Source organism: Anser cygnoides, chromosome 18 (assembly GCF_040182565.1).
Source record: "Anser cygnoides isolate HZ-2024a breed goose chromosome 18, Taihu_goose_T2T_genome, whole genome shotgun sequence".
NCBI classification, from domain to species: Eukaryota; Metazoa; Chordata; class Aves; order Anseriformes; family Anatidae; genus Anser; species Anser cygnoides.
The window spans coordinates 10,737,864-10,755,153 of record NC_089890.1 but is presented as its reverse complement, the minus strand read 5'-3'; the positions used below and the strand labels follow the sequence as shown (position 1 = coordinate 10,755,153).

Below are 17,290 nucleotides of genomic sequence, written 5' to 3'. Positions count from 1 at the left end.
ACAGTTGAAAAATTATCTAGAAGGTTAAATGCATTTAAGTGTTTATGGCAAGTAAACAGTGCCTATAATCACAACTTACCGGCCTGGGCAAGGACAGATTTGCTCCATACCAATGGTAAAGTGCTCTCCAAACTGGCTCCGGTACCATTATGTAGTCCTTTCCTTCAATCAATTGCGGTGATCGCTTTAATCTTCCACCCTCCATTGTTAATGATGCAGCCTTTCACACAAAAAGGCATTTTGTCAAATCTCAAGTGCAAAAAATAGTATACAGCTACAACAATTCTAGTTCATGAACATAGAACCCTTTTTAATTATTAAAGTACTTTTAAGTTGCAATTAGCAACTGCTTTTCACACCAAAGACAGTTTGTAAATAAAACAAGAACTAATGCTAATGTTTCACTATTTACTATTTCTCTAAAAGACTGTCCATTATAAAAGCCATATTATGTTTCTCTTTTGTGTCACCTACTCCAACAGCTTCAAGTTTGGCATAGGAAAACACAATCTATACTCATAGAGTATAGTGCTGGTCTGTGATTTATGTTTTGCTTCCATGAATACTGGAAAAAAAAAATTTTTTGTTCAATTTAGTTAACTATTTTCTGTTTCCATGCAATAGGAATAAGCTATTATATTTAAGTTGAAAACAATGAAGTTTTAAATTATAAAAACATTTTATAGTTAATGTTTAAAGTTGTATTCATAAAAGCCTTCTTTAATTGCAAGCTTTGTGAAGCTATTTAAGAACATTTTAAATATTTCTCTTCTAACCAAACACTCAATAAGTAGCCTCATAAGAATATCACATTTTTTTCCTCTTAAGAATTAAAAATAAACTTTCTTATACAACAAAGCAGTTTAAATGTTTAAATTTAGAACTAAGCCACTAGCTGAAAAAAGCAACACACAAAAAGCTGTGATAAAACTATGTTAAAACATACTTTTCCTATATTTGCATGAGTCAGGTGCATTTACCTTCACTGGTTCTTGCGTTACAAGGGGTTGGTTATCAATAGCTCCTGGTTTCTGAGGATTAAGTTGTAGCAAAGAATTCCCATTGGTTCCAAGGAAACACTGGTTATTGTTGTCTGAAGTATTATGCTGCCTAGCGAAACATACATCAGTCCCTGGTGTGCCAGGGTAAAGAGCATCTGTAACAGAATGTGAAAAAAAATCTCCATTTCAGTTAGTGACTCCATCCACAAAACATTAATGGATCAGTTAAACTGTGATATCCTTTTTTAAAGGTCATTGAAGCAGTCTCCTGTCCTTCATACTTCAGTAAAATATGCAACTCTTCCTAACTATGGAGTAACAACTATATTAGTGCTCTCAAAAAGGTGACTAAGTGGCTATATGAATTCTACTTATCAAAGCAGACACTTACATAAATGCTGGTATGTTAACAGCCTAACTAGGTTTGCTTGAGCAAATGTTCTTGGCATTTGCTTGTTTTCTGGATGTTTGAATGTCAAACTTGAAAATCCTATATACAAAATTGAAAATATAAGCGATAATGCTCTATTTTTACTTTATCTCCTTGAGAAGACTTTTTTTCTTATAGAACATCCTTTAGTTACTCATATGATAAATCTAAATTTTAACTTAAAGAAAAAAAATAAAGAACGTTTAATCTAAAACTTGTTTCCCTTCCTGACTTTTCCCCTGTTCTTCACCCTGAAAAGGGTTGTGTTAATTTATTGTTCAAGTTACAATTTTAAGGCACAGATTTGAAAACACTAGGTGTGATATTCAGCTGTTTTACAAGGAAAAAAAAAAATTCAAATTCTCACAAGAACTGATTGAAAACCATCACTAAAATCTCTCTTTCTTTCACAAAGGTGGCTCCTAGAATCTATACAAGCTCACTTAAATGACATGCCCCGTAAAATTAAAGATTGTTTTTCCTATTTTTTTTCTTCTCATCTTCACAGTAAATGAGGCAATCTCATTGCAAGACATACTACAATACCAACCAGAAATAAGCCAGAAATAACTTAATGTGAGTAGGGGAAATATATCACTCAGAAAATAACTAAAATGAAAAAAATACCTTTAAAATAATTCTGGAAACTAATCATAGGACAAAAGATGAATTGTTGTTTAAATGAGACTGCCTATTGTTTCTCTGTGAGAGGCTAAAAATTCCTAATAATCCACTGACATCCACATGTAGGACACTTCTGCAACCTAAACTTTGTTATCTTTTTGTCTGGAGGAATCCATGCAGCATGTAGTTTCTCAAAACTTGTTCTACAATAAACCTCCAAGGAAATAAGATGTTATGCTTACTGCTGCTAGTAGTCTCTGAGGCTTCTGATGCAGTAGAAATATTATCTGAAAACTTTTCTTCTGTTGCACTGAAGTAATTAAGACCTCCCATTTTGTCTTCTCCCTGTTCTGAAGTATTGGCTGCAGCAGCTATGAGTGAATTCTTACCTCCACTCAAGACAGATGAAGGCTCTATCACAACAGGGTTTGCATCCTAAAATTGGTAGGCAAGTAAAAAAGTTATTTATAAGCTAGTATCAAACACTTAACAACAATCAAACCCATCACCAAAATTTGTGTAACCACTTTCACATATCACAATGAACTTCACAGAAAAAAACCTTTCTACATCTACAGATGAAAACTCTTCAGAGAAAAAACTGCCCAAATTGTTAAAGCAATGGAATACTCTTCTGCACAACATAAAAATGGTGAAATATCAGAATTACTTTCTCTACCTAGATACATAAAAAGGCAACCATTTTAGACAACTATTATAAGAGACTATAAATATTTGAAGATTGGTCCCTGTTGAATTTTGTATGGTCAAACAAGAGCAGCACGCAGAAGAGCAAAACGCCTTCTTCTCTCAAACCTGGATCAATTTAGTTTTCCCTAATTTCCTGTTTTGATCAGTCACAGAAACATCTTAGTATCAGAAGAGGATGAGAAATAGAAACTGATGAAACTACAGACCACAATTACCTTGTTATTAACAGATTTATTACTAATTAGGATTACCATGATTAAAGGTTTCCTGTGCTATGCAGGATGTGAAAGAGTTCACATTTTATTCTTTCGTAGAAGCAGCATTGTGAAGGCAATCTGGCTGACACTTCGGCGAAAACAAAGGTGAAGAATGAAATTTGTGTCCCCTATAAGGGCAACTTTGCCCAGTACAGACAAAATGTAAGAAGAATCCTATCCAATTTAGAGCACTCAGAAGCTTCAATAAGAAGAAGAAGCTTCAATAAATGAAAAAAGAAGAAAAAGGGGATTAACTGAGCTTCAGAGGAAAACAAATAACATCCATGCAACGGACACCATTGTAAAAACAGTGGAAAAAGGGGTGTTTCCTGTTTTATACTGTCCCCTATTTATCACATCATTAAACATACTATCTTGTCAAATAACAAAACTGTGCAGTAAAGCACAATATAAAAATAAGACTAAAATGTGCATTAGAATAACAGTAATCATTTATATGGTTCCATGGAAATTCCAGTGCTCTCTTTGCTCAAGAGGCAGACAGAGTGACTAATGGCATTTTGCTATTATGCAAAGCAGTAGGTATGAAGTCACATGCACGTCTGAGTACTCCTAGTATAACAAGGATCAGATTGCCTAGTATTTCAGTCATTTAAGCCATCATTTGTCCAACTAATTGTACACAAAGAATGACTGTAATTACGTTATTTAATGCATACATTGCAATTTTCTAAACCTTTTTAGTTATTTGATTTTTTTTTTAAATCAAATACTTATGTGACACCTTATAACCATATACAACTCTTCTAAGAAATAGTTTATATTCTGGCATTCTTGGTTGTGTCATCTGCAAGGAGTATTTATCTCCATCTTAAATAAATTTATTAAGCATGCTTTCTTTGGCATGGACATAAAAGTCACATAGAAGCTTTAAATTGAATATTTTAGTTGGAAGGTCTTAAAGAGCACCATGTAACATAAGGTTTTAGCAGGACTCCTTTGATCATTATCAGGTATTGGACTACTTTTCATCATTGCCTGCAAGTCAGATTATATCAATACCCTCCCTTTGCCTGTCCAAAAAAAACAGACAGTATGCATTTGTGGCACAGGAACCATGCCATGGTCCTAAAGTGCAAAGTCAAAACCAAAACAAGTAGTTTTATTATCAAATAGGACAAAAGACTTTAGGGAAGTACTATTGGGAGAGTACATTTTTACTTCAAACATGTTTTGACAATTAGGAATGCTGAAACAAAACAGAAAGGTGACAGTTTAACGAAATTGTAGTGAAAAGTTCACTGTGACACAATGATTCGGCAAAACAATTCTTTTCCACTCTTTTTTCATTAACACATTCATACACACAAAGAAGTCCCTTATTCAGTATACAGTGCTATTATACTTACGTATTTGACATATTCCTTCCACTGGTGCCACCATGGCATTGCAATAAGAAACCAGTTGTGCCCTGGCTGAAGGCCGTATCTGCTTTCCCTTTCTAACCAGCCTCTGCAAACAGTGAACAACGTGAAGTATTAGTTGAAAAAGGGAAGTTAAAATCCTTCTTTTGAAAATATTAAAAGGTGATTCTGAAATCTGTTAAGGATTCAGAGCAAAAAACTCACCTAATAATCTGTCCTTCTTCTTCTGGAGTGGCAGGTCGTAGCCCCAAAACTATATGACACACCTGGAAAAAGAAAGGCAATTTTTATTAAGAGTTGCACAACTGTGAAACACGCATTAGGTAAATGATAGAAAAGAATAACTTTAATTGGACTTTTCAGAAAATTCTTTTTTAGCTATGTAGCAAGGTAAGCTATAATCAAACAAATCACTAAACAGAAACATTTGGAGCTTTGAGATTCACAACCCTTTTCCACTGTTAAACAAAGATGCCGAGAATATCAAATGCTCCAAGGCAAATTAAGGTGATTACAAAATGAATTTTCATTACTTTCATGTCTAAGAAAGGCACACAGTATGAGAGATCACAGTAACTGACGAGGACTGGATATACGAAAAGTTAGGACACATTTATGTACTGGGCAGATGAAAGGAAAAATGAAGATAATGCAAGATGGTGGAAAGGGATAAGCTGAAATGGAAAGAAGTGGTTGCAAAAGGGACTGCAAGGAAAACTAGCACACGAAGAGACCAAGGGAGAAGTTTAAAGCAGTCCAACCAACAGGTCACCACGGAAAATTTGGTAAAAGCTGCTCTCTAAAAATCGTTTTCCTTCCTCTTTTCTTTCTTAACACCAAAAAACACACGAAGAAAAAGGCACCACCCTCTAAGCCAGCTCCCCATTTGGGTGGGCTTTCACTCTGAGTGCAGGACAGCAGTCCCAGACAACGTTTCCCTCCCCTCTTCCTAGCAAAGCTGCCCCTGCCTTGGCTGCAGCCCGGCGTGTGGCTGGTTTCTCCCAGCAGCTCCCAGCCGCGGGGCGTGCAGCAGGAGCCAGGAGCGCGGGGACGCGGGCTGCAGGGGTCTTTGTTCCCCGTGGCAGGGAGGAGGGTCAGCTGTCTCATCTCCAAGACGTTTGTCAAATTGGTTGCTACTCATAACATGATTTATCGTCTTTCCCTTACATCTCTTTTGAGGCTACCAATTTGCATCTCAGCTGGAGCTTTCTAATGACTGGTGAGATATCTTATTTAAATTTATATTACAGTGTGAGAGACCATTTCTCATTCTGAATAAAACAAAGGCCATTAGTTGCTGGGAAGCAACAGATTTTCCAGCACACACAACACAGCTGGCTCTGATGTTTCCTTTTAAGTCATGTTACACTGGGCTAGTATCAGATTCTTCACATAAACTCCCCCTGCTGCAAACAAACCAATTTGTTGAAAAGCTTTCCAAGGCACTCCCCTCAGACTACTTAGCTTTTCTGTCTGCAGATGAGACACAGAAGCTCATGACAGTTCAAATAAATGCCCAGACAAATCAATGGCAGGCTGTCCTGGGCGAGCACGCTCTTCAGCCTGCAGCATGAGATGAGGGTGCCTTGTGTGATAAAGGTATCAAAGGAAATAACAATAAATGAAACCTACGATGTCTAAAAAGAAAACGTGGCAACTGACAGAAGAAAAAATACTGTAAATGCGACTTGCAACAGGAAATGTGTAACAAAAATTGCAACGAATCATTCAGGTAAATGTATTACACGTTCACTCATCCTACCCCTGACATCACGTACCTATTTGTCAGTTAACCAACTTTAAGTTGTGGTAAGATAGTTGATTTTAGACATTTCAAAGATAAAGACAGCCATTCTTGAGAAGGTTGCAACGTAAGCAAAAGTTGATGCTATCAGAGAAAAAAAAACTGCAGAACATTCTGATTTTATTCTTTCCAGCTGTGGTATAGCCACAGAATGCTCTCACTCAGCCCAAAGTTCTAAGAAAAGTATAGTTCCAAATATGATTTAAAAAGTAATCTAGGGCTATACACTGGAGAATCAGTAGTATGCTATTCAATATTAACTTTAAAAAAAAATCACACAGCCTCTTTCTGATGAAACACTTTCCTGGTAAACCTCCTGATAAAAAAGCGGGCTGGAAATGAATACTAAATTAGGGTAAATCTCAAGGCTCCATTATTATTATTATTTGAATTCAAAGTATCTAGTTCTGTGGAATACAGGTAAGGAACAAACTGCACTGAATGAAAACTCTTAGGGTTTTTTTTTTCCTGCACAAAGTGAGCCAGCACTAAAATATGACTATTTTAAGGATTTTAAAAAACCCCATTCAAGCTCAAGTAAAGGCAAATTCAGCGCACAATTAATCCTCAGCTTGTGCAACACAATAGTGATATGATATCACAGCTTTCAAGGACTGCTCCATTAAGAAAGCAATGAAAGGTTCCTTAGACAGCTTTAACAGAAAACGTAAAGGGAAAGTGGTTGTAAAGAGTTAGCAATACCTTTGCTCATTTCCTGTGTCCCTTGGCAAAGATTTGGAAGAACAACCATTTAAAAACACAGCCTTTTTCTAATGGAAAATCTAACTGCTGGTACACTTGAAATTTTTCATTTCATGAACAGTACACTACATTCACTTTAACAAATTATGCTGTAGGCATCTCCATACACTGAAAAGAATAATAATCAAATAGAGAATCATCCCGTCAAGGTCATGTGCGCTCGCAGAAACACAGAACCTATTGCAATAGACAACACTGCAAGCACGTTGACACAAATGCTGACGCTGCAATTCATGGCCATGCAAAAAGCTGGGAAGTTAATCACCATATTTTTCAAGTTTAAATTTCTTCTAAACATACCTGAAAAAGTAGATTTAAAAATTCATTGGCAAGAGCACTCTTCACACTCCATATCTGGTAGTCCTCCAGAGTGAGGTGTCCAAGCTTAGTTAAAAGGAGTAACAGGAAAGGGGAAGGATAAACCAAACCATTAACCTATTTCTATTAAAATGCTAATTAAATGTGCCACACAAGGCATGGCAAAGATAAGTGTTTTGAGAAAAATTAGCATCTACCATTCTTACAATAAACATTGATCAAATAAAAGAAGAAAGATGCAGTTCTCATATAATTTTCAACGCAGCAAACCAGAAAGCCTGGAGATTACACAGGTCAAACTATGCACAGCGTGTAACCTTTGCTCCTGCTCTACATCATTCAGATTGAGTTACTCATGCTCAACTGCAGTCATACTTCCTCAAACCATGAAAGCAGAAGAAGCAGTACATGGCTGGTCAGAAGCACTGTCATCCTCTGAGAATTGGGCAAAACAATTGCAGGTCAAATCCTCATGATCTTAACTTACAACACAAGTCTTATTAACTGGCAATCACCTGTAAAGTTACACTAGCGTAACACTGGCCAGTATCTTCAGCAATTACTTTCTGATTTTCCATAACTCAGCGGCAGTAACAATCTGAGTTTAGTATAATTCATAGCCATTTTTACAGCACTGCCAGCTAGTCCACCTCTTCTCACACACCATTTCTCCAGAGTTCACAGGTCAAAGCTAACATATGAAGAGAGGTTAAGTAAAGTAATTTATGTAATTACTGCATCATCAGCTCTTTTCAGCACTACATTCATGACGTTCTACGAAAGATATTCCAAAGAGTCTTCTTTTTTAACTCTTTGTGGAGATGAGACTGCTATTATAAACTACCCTTTATTAAAAGGGCAAACAATAAAAACCTCAAAGGATGAAAAGAGCTCATTGAAGCTGTATTTTCTACTGCTTTGGTAATAAAAGAATTCAATAAAATATTTGCCTGCCACTTTGTAGAAGTACAAGCAGGCAAGAGAACTATTGAAGAAGTAACCAAGCATTTCTAGCCATTCTTTATAGCTTTTCTCAAACTATTTACAGTTTTCAGATACTCTTCCTCTAATAATTAGTGAAGCAGAGGATGATATAATGGAAACAACTGTCACTATATTGTTTGCAGATAATGGTGCCCATCTCAAAAAAACATAATTAAAGATTTACACACAGTGAACTATAAAGCACAGTATAAACTATTAAGATTTGTTGCTCTGTCATGACAGATGCCTCCATAGTTTCACAGATATTTAGCTCTGAAACAATACTGTGAAATATAGTTCATTGATTATATACAATATTATTTACCAAAAACAGTTTAATAATGATAATGCCTAAGTAACCACTGAATTAATGCAGTTGTTCCAGCATAAAAGGATAATGCGTCTTTTCATATAGCATAAAACATGAGATACACTAATGTACTACCCGTTTTTTCATTTTTAACATGAAACAAAAAACATTCTTCAGAAAAAGGCAACCATCAGATTCAAGAGGTATTATGCATCGCAAAGCCTTATAAAAGGTATATGCTTCAAATTAATTTCATCTGGTTTAGTTCTGTATGTAAAAATGGCTTACAAAATTGAACATGTTCTTTTGTAACAATTGTGGAAAATGTTAATGGAAGATGGACATTTCTTGAAAGATTCTTTTATTGACACATCTCTGCTTTAAAGAAAGCAGAAGACTTTTATTATTATTATTATTATTTATAAACTGAAGATACCATGATATAAAAATGATAAGGAAACAGCAAATTCCTACCTTTGTGTTATCATGCATATTCAAAATATCTTCTACAATTTCAGACAGATCCATGCCCAATTCCTTGACAAACAAAAGGATTAGAAAACAGATTTAAATTCTCAAAGCACTCTCTGGAGCTGTATGTGTTCAGAATAAAAATATAACCATCAGAAATGTTGATGATACCACCATGTAATTCACAATTGAGTGCTTCCAGACAGTTGCACTTTTGTACCTAAGGTTTCTTCATATGAAACAGCATACATTATAGTCAAATAATTCTATTTTGGTTAATGGCAGGGTAAAGTTATGCAAAGGAAGTTACATCCAGTTATCAATACTCCTCTGTTAAGATAGTTTAAGGATGCCTGTATTTCACTGAAACAGCGTTCGAACATCATTCACATCTGAAACATGACATTTATTCCTACTTTTGAAGAATGACTTTAGGAAACAGAAGCAAGCGACTAAGAAAAATATATAAATGTAACTTACAGGTATTTTATCAGTACGGTTATCCTTCCAGACTTCTAAAAGTGCAACCACCATTTCTTTAAGTTCCGTGCGAGACAGCACACCATCCCGGTCAATGTCAAAAACCTTGAAGCAAACTGAGGGAAAAAAGGAAATTACGTCTGTATGTTAGAACTACTCAACAACTTTTTTTTTCTTACAGAATGTAAGTCTGCAGAGTCACAAGAACATGATTTAGTGCTGACAGTTTTGATGAGGCAGGATGCATGTGTGTTAGCGAGGAAATGGAGCAGCTGTGTTTAATAAACTGAAATCTAGATTCCTGCAATTTTGTGCTGTGTTTTCTGATGTGACTTAGCAGGTAACATATGTGCATACAGAAACTTCCAGTCAATGCCTTTAAGTTCCAGCAATATGGCTTTGGAAAAGTGTGGAATGAAGGTATTTCAAAACTGAAGAACCTTGCAGGGAGACAGCTGAAAACTGGACAGTAAACAAAATATACTATTTAACCACAGAACACTGCAAAGTAACTTCTGAAGCATGCTTTTTTTCTCCAAACAGGCTTATAATTATATGAAGCCATGGATAAGTTATGAAAATACACAGAATTCAGTTTAATTGTGCTTTATAAAAGGAGGCCTTCATACTTAAACATTTTTTTTTTAAACTTCTGAAGTCTGTCACCTTTCACAGATGCACACTTATGTGAAAGGAATTTCTAAGAAACTGGAAACAACTGAAATTACTTGTTTAAACTAAAAAAGTTCTCTAAAATTAATAGTTAACATTCTGCATACTTACATTTTTGTCTTTCTGCCAAGGGTCCCCTGCAACATGCTGAGAGCCCACAGGAAATTTCTTTAAAATCTATGTGATTGTCTCGGTTTTCATCAAAGGCATTAAACAAACCTGCAAACCACAGAAGCATCTCCTGTTACAGCATCTGACTGAAACAGTTGACAATAATACTTAGCATTTATGTGAAGTGTTAATGGTTTACATTTGCATGGACAAGTACAAACATTTATGATTGTAACATTCTTAGCAAGTGTAATAAAGATAATGAATCACTACTAAGACCATTGTAAAGATGAATTAGATCACTAGTGTGGCTAGACAAAGGGAAACAGAGTTTAGGAATCCTAAACAGATGCCTTACTCCACACCTTGAATGTAATGGCTAATTTATAGAAATGTGCATTTAAACCAGCGTGGTTAGAATAAGCATTTTTCACAAAAGCTAAAGGATCAAAAGAGTAAAGGTACTCAGATGCCAATAATGGCTTTTCCAAAACACAACAAGCTCATTTTGAAAATCACTGAATACCTTTGCAAATTTGGCCCTGAGTTAGGAGTTTCCATTACACTGGCCTTCAAATGATTTGAGTTTATTCATTCCACACATATAACATTTTTGATCCCATAAAAAGTTAATGACTCATTCAGAAAACATACAGAATGTGCAGAAACGATTCAAGTTTCCTCATAACAGCTGTGTAAATTTGTATTACTTAGCATATAAAACACACTCACTAGCAACAGGATATGGCAATATATCCCTATTGAATTGAACGTAAGTTCTGGTGTTCCAGCAGCTTGTATCTACCAAATGATAATTATCCATTTTCTACTTACTACTGAGACTTGTCAGAAAGGCTGGCCATTTGGTGATAAAAGAAAACACCACTCTAAGACTGGACAAAAATCTAGTATGGAAGTAGAATGTTACTTAATACTCTTATTTTATGCAGTAAATGACAATTAGACAACTATAACCTCCAGTTATTACCAGAGTGGCTTCAACCTGAACGGCCAGCTTGGTTATTAACATGTCAACATCGCAAAATCCAAATCTCCTGACCAGGTTTTCTGAACAAAATCTTCCTGGACGTACACCGTTAGGGAAAACTGTTTCATGAACTGCATGGCACAACGTCTGACTTGCCTGCTGAATTGTTGATTACCAGATGAAATTCATATTTGTTGTGTAAAAATGATTACCTATTTTCTCTCTTTCAGGGACAGCAACATGTTTTGTCACTTCACAAAATCTTAAGGAACCCGATGAAAAATGTTAAGCAACTACAAGAGAAAGTTGTATAGAAGGTCTCCCATGCGTCCTGGCAACTGCTAAGAATGCATGAAGTACCACTACCTTCGTCCTTCCAGATCTCACAACAAATACAGACAGTGAAATGACTCTCTCTAATTCAAGCTTAAAATACATTTAGAAAAACCTACAAGTTTTGAAGCCCTAAAACTTGTACGTCAGGAGACAACAGGATAGCAAACACCACAGCAACATCACTTCCTGGCACGTTTCATCAAAGTTGCATACCTTCACTCAGAGATGGATGAATAGGAGGCGAAACCAAGGGGGCAAATGTTTCTAAATCGAAACGTCCAGTTCTTGATTGAGCTTTTAGCAGCCAGTATCGTTTTTCAAGATCAATGATGTCAGATTCTTCCACTGTATAAGCAACACAAATAAAAGAAAGTTTTGGTAACATCTGGACTGCGTTAAAATTCGGCACTAAATAAAAAGCCAGCATTATTTTGTCACAAAGAGAATGGTGCTAAATTTTTATGCTTGATTTCTGTGTTTAAAAAATAAATACAAGCTGTAAAGAAAAGGTTTCATTATTACTTTGCTTACCTAAAGAATCATCTTAACTATTCAATATCTAAGGGCTCGACATCAATAATACATAGAAGTACTTAGAAGTGCAGAAAGGAACTTTGCCTACTGCTAAAGGTTCCAGCAATCTCTTCTTTTTCATAAATTTCTTCTTGATGAATTGAACAGGTAGATTATATGTGCAATATCAGTTTGCAAAACTAACCAATATTTAAATTTCTAAAATACATGTAAAGTAGCATTCAAAAAATTAGTACTTGGGTTCTCTTGAAAAATTCCCATTTTAAATTTTTATTCTACTTATACAATAATAGTGTCTAAATGTCACATTTAATTTTAGCTTTATTTCAAAATACATATTTTATTTTACTTTGTTATTTATAGTACAGATGCACCTAGAAACCCAGTCAACCTTGCAGAGTGATTATACAAACCTAGAAGAGACTTTATACTGAGGAATTTATAATCTAATATAAACTCGGGGGGGTTAGCAAAACAAGGTGTTAGGCAAAGGTAAATAAGAAGTAGGCAGAGGGAGAAGTGTTTTCTTTCAAAACATACAAAGGCCAATTTTTTTTCCAAGTTTTAGGGGTCTGTCAGTTTTATCTTTGAAATTAAATGTATATAGAAAATATTGAGTTTCTGCTCCACAATACTTTTAATCTTTTTACATATGCAAGTGTGTCACAATACTGCTTTAGGTCAGTGTAAATTAATTGGTTCTCTAATAGATATGTAATGACAAAGCTGTCTATATTAAGCACCACTACGTGTGATCCCATTCCCAGATGGTTCTGAGCCTTTAAATCCATGCCAGCTTTCTAATAGGTTTAACTTGAGCTATTTGGCCTGGTTTAGTCTACAGAAACAATAATAATCCTGTAAGGCTTAAGAAAAGATAAAACAAGTCACATGTCAAATTAAAATTGTATTGATTTTTTCCTACGTCGGTCATTAAGAATAGTAATTTAATCAGAATAGTAACTTAGGTAACATACAACGAGCATGAACTAGTTGTAACTACCCAACGGGCACGTACTATTATGCCCCACAAATTTCACAAACTATACAGTGCTGCACCCTCAATCAGCAGAAAGCTTGGAAAATTGTTAACAAAAGTTGAATATCTGAGGTGGAGCTTGAGGAGTGGGAAGGGATTGCATCTTCCTGTAAAGTACTTTTAGACAGCAACTAGCAAAGTAACATCAGTGAAAATATGCCCTCCTTTTGGTCTGTACCTTCAGCACAGGCCCGAGACAGACCTGACGCTAGCGTGCAGAACACCCACACTACAGCTGCAGTTCAAGGGTCACGTATTTCTAACATAACTCCAGGCTGAACAGAGAAAACTTACCTTCCGCTGAACCCCAGGCACATGCTGCAGCACCCTCGCTATTGTGCATTTACATGGTAAGTGAGATAAAGGAACGGATATAGCAGGAAAACTGAACTGATTTCCTTTCTCCTCTCCCTCCTTTCCAGCTGGATCAATTCCCTTATCTGGCTTACCATCTGCTGGCTCTTGGTTGTGTTGTAATACATATGGAAAGAGTAATCTAAACATATACAGGAATCCTACTCAACTACAAATCAAGAAGCAGTAATAGAATAGTTATTTCTTTGAAGGTCAGCATACAGAAATATCATGTGCCCAGATGCAGGCAGTTTCGTGAGCCTGGGCAGCGCACTCAGGTGTGACGGAAGGCACCTGGTACGTTCCAGGAAACGCAAGAGTGCCGTGACAATTTCAGGACACGCCTGTCCCCCAATGGTTCGCGTATCAACAGATGAGAGAAAATCTGCCAGATAAAATACACTTTCCCTCAATCTTGTTGCCTCAGCAGGGCCCAGCATGCTGCCGCACTGCCAAGGCAGAGCCTGCAGGACATCACGCTAGGACTGCAGCACCTGCATTCTGCAGGGGACACAAAAAGAAAAAAAAAGCATATCCATGGAGTTTCAAGGACAGAAATAATCAAAAATAAAACAACAACTGAAAGGTAAAAACTACTTTGTGGCACAGAAGCTTAAGTACATAAAGAGAACTACAGAAGTATTACGCTGCCCAAACGACAGCGTATGAAGGGCAGGTTTGTAGTGTCATTTAGAAGAACTGCACATACGTGTTATCGCTCTCATTAGCGAATACAAAGGCATTATGCTAATGTTGCTGAGGGTGAGCATACAAATCAGTTTGTTTCCTTTTAATCCATCTTTGACTAGCAAGAACAACAGACATGCCAGTTACACTTCATTCCTGAAATGATGCCACACGAAGAATATCCAAAAACCATGAGGAAGCTCACGTTGTCGTTATGGAAGAGTAACTCTGCAGAAACCTGTTTTGCTGGCAGGTGTGACATTTACCTTTAGTAAGTAAGAACTGAAAAAATTAGTTTTCTGACAAGGTAAAATATTCTCAAATGCCTATAGTAGAAGCTACTTGTACTCCACTTACTAAATTTGACAGTTTCTACAGTGCTACCTTTACTGCGTTATCGAGCTAATCTCAGAAAAGAAAGGTTATCCCAGAAAGCATCTTATCTGCGTTTCTGTCAAGGAGCGATTAAAATTATATTATCTTTTAAAAGACAGATTTTCAAATAATCACCTTCAAAATAATAACTGATAAATATTAACATAAGAAGCGCTACATTGCTATAGCCAAGGTAAATCTAGCGTGTTGATTTTACTTTTCCATGCAAGAGCCAAACATTTTAGAAAGTAAAACTGATGAAGCAGGAAAGAACATTCTTTGCATTGAATAGACTTGCACAATTTAGGCTGAAGAGAAGTAAAAATATAACAAAAGAATATGACTCTTGGTAACAATAAATTGTAGCCTATTGAAATAGTTTCATTTACATAAAAGACAGAAAGATTTACTGGATGCAAATGTTTAAGTCTGGAGTTGCAAAGCCAGCTGTTAGATAATTTGATTTCTCCAGAGTGATTTTTCACACATAATCTCGTAAATTGATCTCAGAATACGCAGTGCACCATACGTTTCTCGTTACATCTAAACTGCCAGGAATCTTTTGCCATTTAGGATATATACATACAATCACATTTGTTACTGAAGTTTAAATGAAGCGTGATAAAAGCAGACTGTACTTATCATCCTAATGTGTATGCGCTTACCATACTACTGCATATGAAAAAGTGCCATCTTCCTCTAAAGAGGCTTATATCAAGTATTTTAACTTTTCAGAGTATAAAATTATTTTGCTCCTAATACCTGGTCAAATCACATCAGGTGGTGTGAACTGGGCTTTCATTTAGTGGGTCAAATTTTGAATAACTTAAGAAAAAATTTTAAAAAATCTTATAAATACAACAGATTCCAAAATGTCAGAACAGACTGGTTTTCTAGGCAAGTAATTATTCATTTTTGTCAGTTAAACACGTGATTATTTGAGGTCACACAGACATTATGCACCTATGAAATTTAAGCAGATACTACCCGTTTACTATTCTATGCTATTTTATCTCTCCTGCCATCATTTGTCCATTAAAATTACCAAAAAAAATCAGATCTCTAGAATTAATGATAGTGTTTTATAGTTCAATTCTCTAAGACTAGCAGTTAGACAAGCGCAGTGGGAGGAACGATAACGTCAAGCACGCATCAAACTGGAGTCTTCATATAGTAAAGGAAGAACAGGTAAATAACAGGTTTTCAGCAAAAACTGTAAAAATGAGTTAATTTAAAACCAGCCACTACACTGCGATTGACAAGCTGCAATAACAACAATAAACACTAAAAAAAAGCACCCTTCATTTTAATGCCATTTTCATGAAATATGCTCCCTTCTTAAATGCTACGCAGGTAGCAAGCCATGAATATTCTTTCTTAGAAAAAAAGTAAAAACAGGTTTCCATTTCAGGCCTGACGTATTGCAATTCTTTGTAGCACCAGAATTAACCAAAGATTTGAATATATTTTATAAACAACCTAATTCTTACCTACCTAATGGCACAATCCTCTCTGGCTCACAGCAGTAGAAGCATACCATATTCCCAACATTTTAACTGCAACTTGCTTCGTTTTACTCCTCACCATGATACCCTCCAGGCAAAACCCCGTCCCCGGTCACCGCGAGCCCGTCATTGCGAGGGAGCCGACTCAGGACCAGAGGCGGACGGGCTGAACCACAACCAGGGTTTCTGCCTGAACGTGGCCGTGGGGCACTTGCAAATGAACGCATCGAAGGTTCTGGGAGCCGGGCACAGAGCTGCTTTGCAGGACATAAAATAACCTGGGAGCTAAGAGGATAACGAAGTGGCAAGATGCAGATTAAGTGACACTGAGGCTTCTTCTTACTGGCCTACTGTGCTGAAATACTTCCATCTTTTCGTTTTCCTTTTCTTTTTTTTTTTTTTTTTAAAGTTAAAAAGAAAGGAATATGGTAACTTCAACCAAAATATTACATACTGTATGCCAGACAAACGCTAGAGAAACACTGTTCAGCTGAATATAGAATCAGTGCCTTAGGATGTGAACACATGGAAGAGGTCTGAAACACTGCAGTTCTCCTTAAAGCACAAGTGGTCACACATGTGGAAAAAAATAGCAGAGAATGAGATATATTCTTAAAGGCACCTTTAATAAACCCTAAATCTTCTGAACTATCTTCCAATGGCCTTCCTTACATCATCAAGGGATGGTGTTTCAATGTGGGCACCGCGACTGAAGTAGACAAGCTCCAGGACACACATTCACACCCAGACAGCCTTTCAGGATGGGCAAAGTGAAGTGATCGCTTGATTTTGCTTTCCTTTTACAGACTTGATCCTACCATAAAGCTCTGCAGGTTTCTAAACCTGTCTGAGAGAAGAGGTTCCTTCCACAGCATTCAGTTTCAACTTCATACTGTTTCAACAACTCACTCCTGCATTTCAACCATGACATCTGGTTATCCAGGGCGTCTCTCATTTATTACGAGAAATTAGCAGTAACTATGTTCTAAAATATAATTATTATACTGATTAAACACTGTCTTACTGAACCTCAGGAAGAGCTATCAGAAAAGCAGGAGGATTTTGACAATTTTTTCCTGACGACAGAAGATAGTCACTTCGAAGGAGAATTAGGATGCTATTTAGTAAGAACTAAGTGACACAAGAACAGGG

At 36.3% G+C, this 17,290-nt stretch overlaps 1 protein-coding gene across 3 annotated transcripts in view; it reads right to left on the bottom strand.

Annotated features, from left to right (window-relative positions):
• USP32 (ubiquitin specific peptidase 32) overlaps positions 1 to 17,290 on the bottom strand; it is a 79,323-nt gene that overhangs the window by 25,735 nt on the left and 36,298 nt on the right. For 2 of the 3 annotated variants that reach the window (XM_066979730.1, XM_066979731.1), the window contains exons 6-15: positions 11,858 to 11,989; positions 10,321 to 10,428; positions 9,538 to 9,653; positions 9,061 to 9,123; positions 7,275 to 7,358; positions 4,613 to 4,674; positions 4,394 to 4,496; positions 2,298 to 2,490; positions 981 to 1,156; positions 80 to 220 (exon numbers count right to left, since the gene is read on the bottom strand). In XM_066979730.1, the coding sequence (XP_066835831.1) occupies positions 80 to 220; positions 981 to 1,156; positions 2,298 to 2,490; positions 4,394 to 4,496; positions 4,613 to 4,674; positions 7,275 to 7,358; positions 9,061 to 9,123; positions 9,538 to 9,653; positions 10,321 to 10,428; positions 11,858 to 11,989 (1,178 nt within the window). The remainder of the gene's footprint in view (positions 1 to 79; positions 221 to 980; positions 1,157 to 2,297; positions 2,491 to 4,393; positions 4,497 to 4,612; positions 4,675 to 7,274; positions 7,359 to 9,060; positions 9,124 to 9,537; positions 9,654 to 10,320; positions 10,429 to 11,857; positions 11,990 to 17,290) is intronic. The other variant, XM_066979732.1, reaches the window with a different exon arrangement.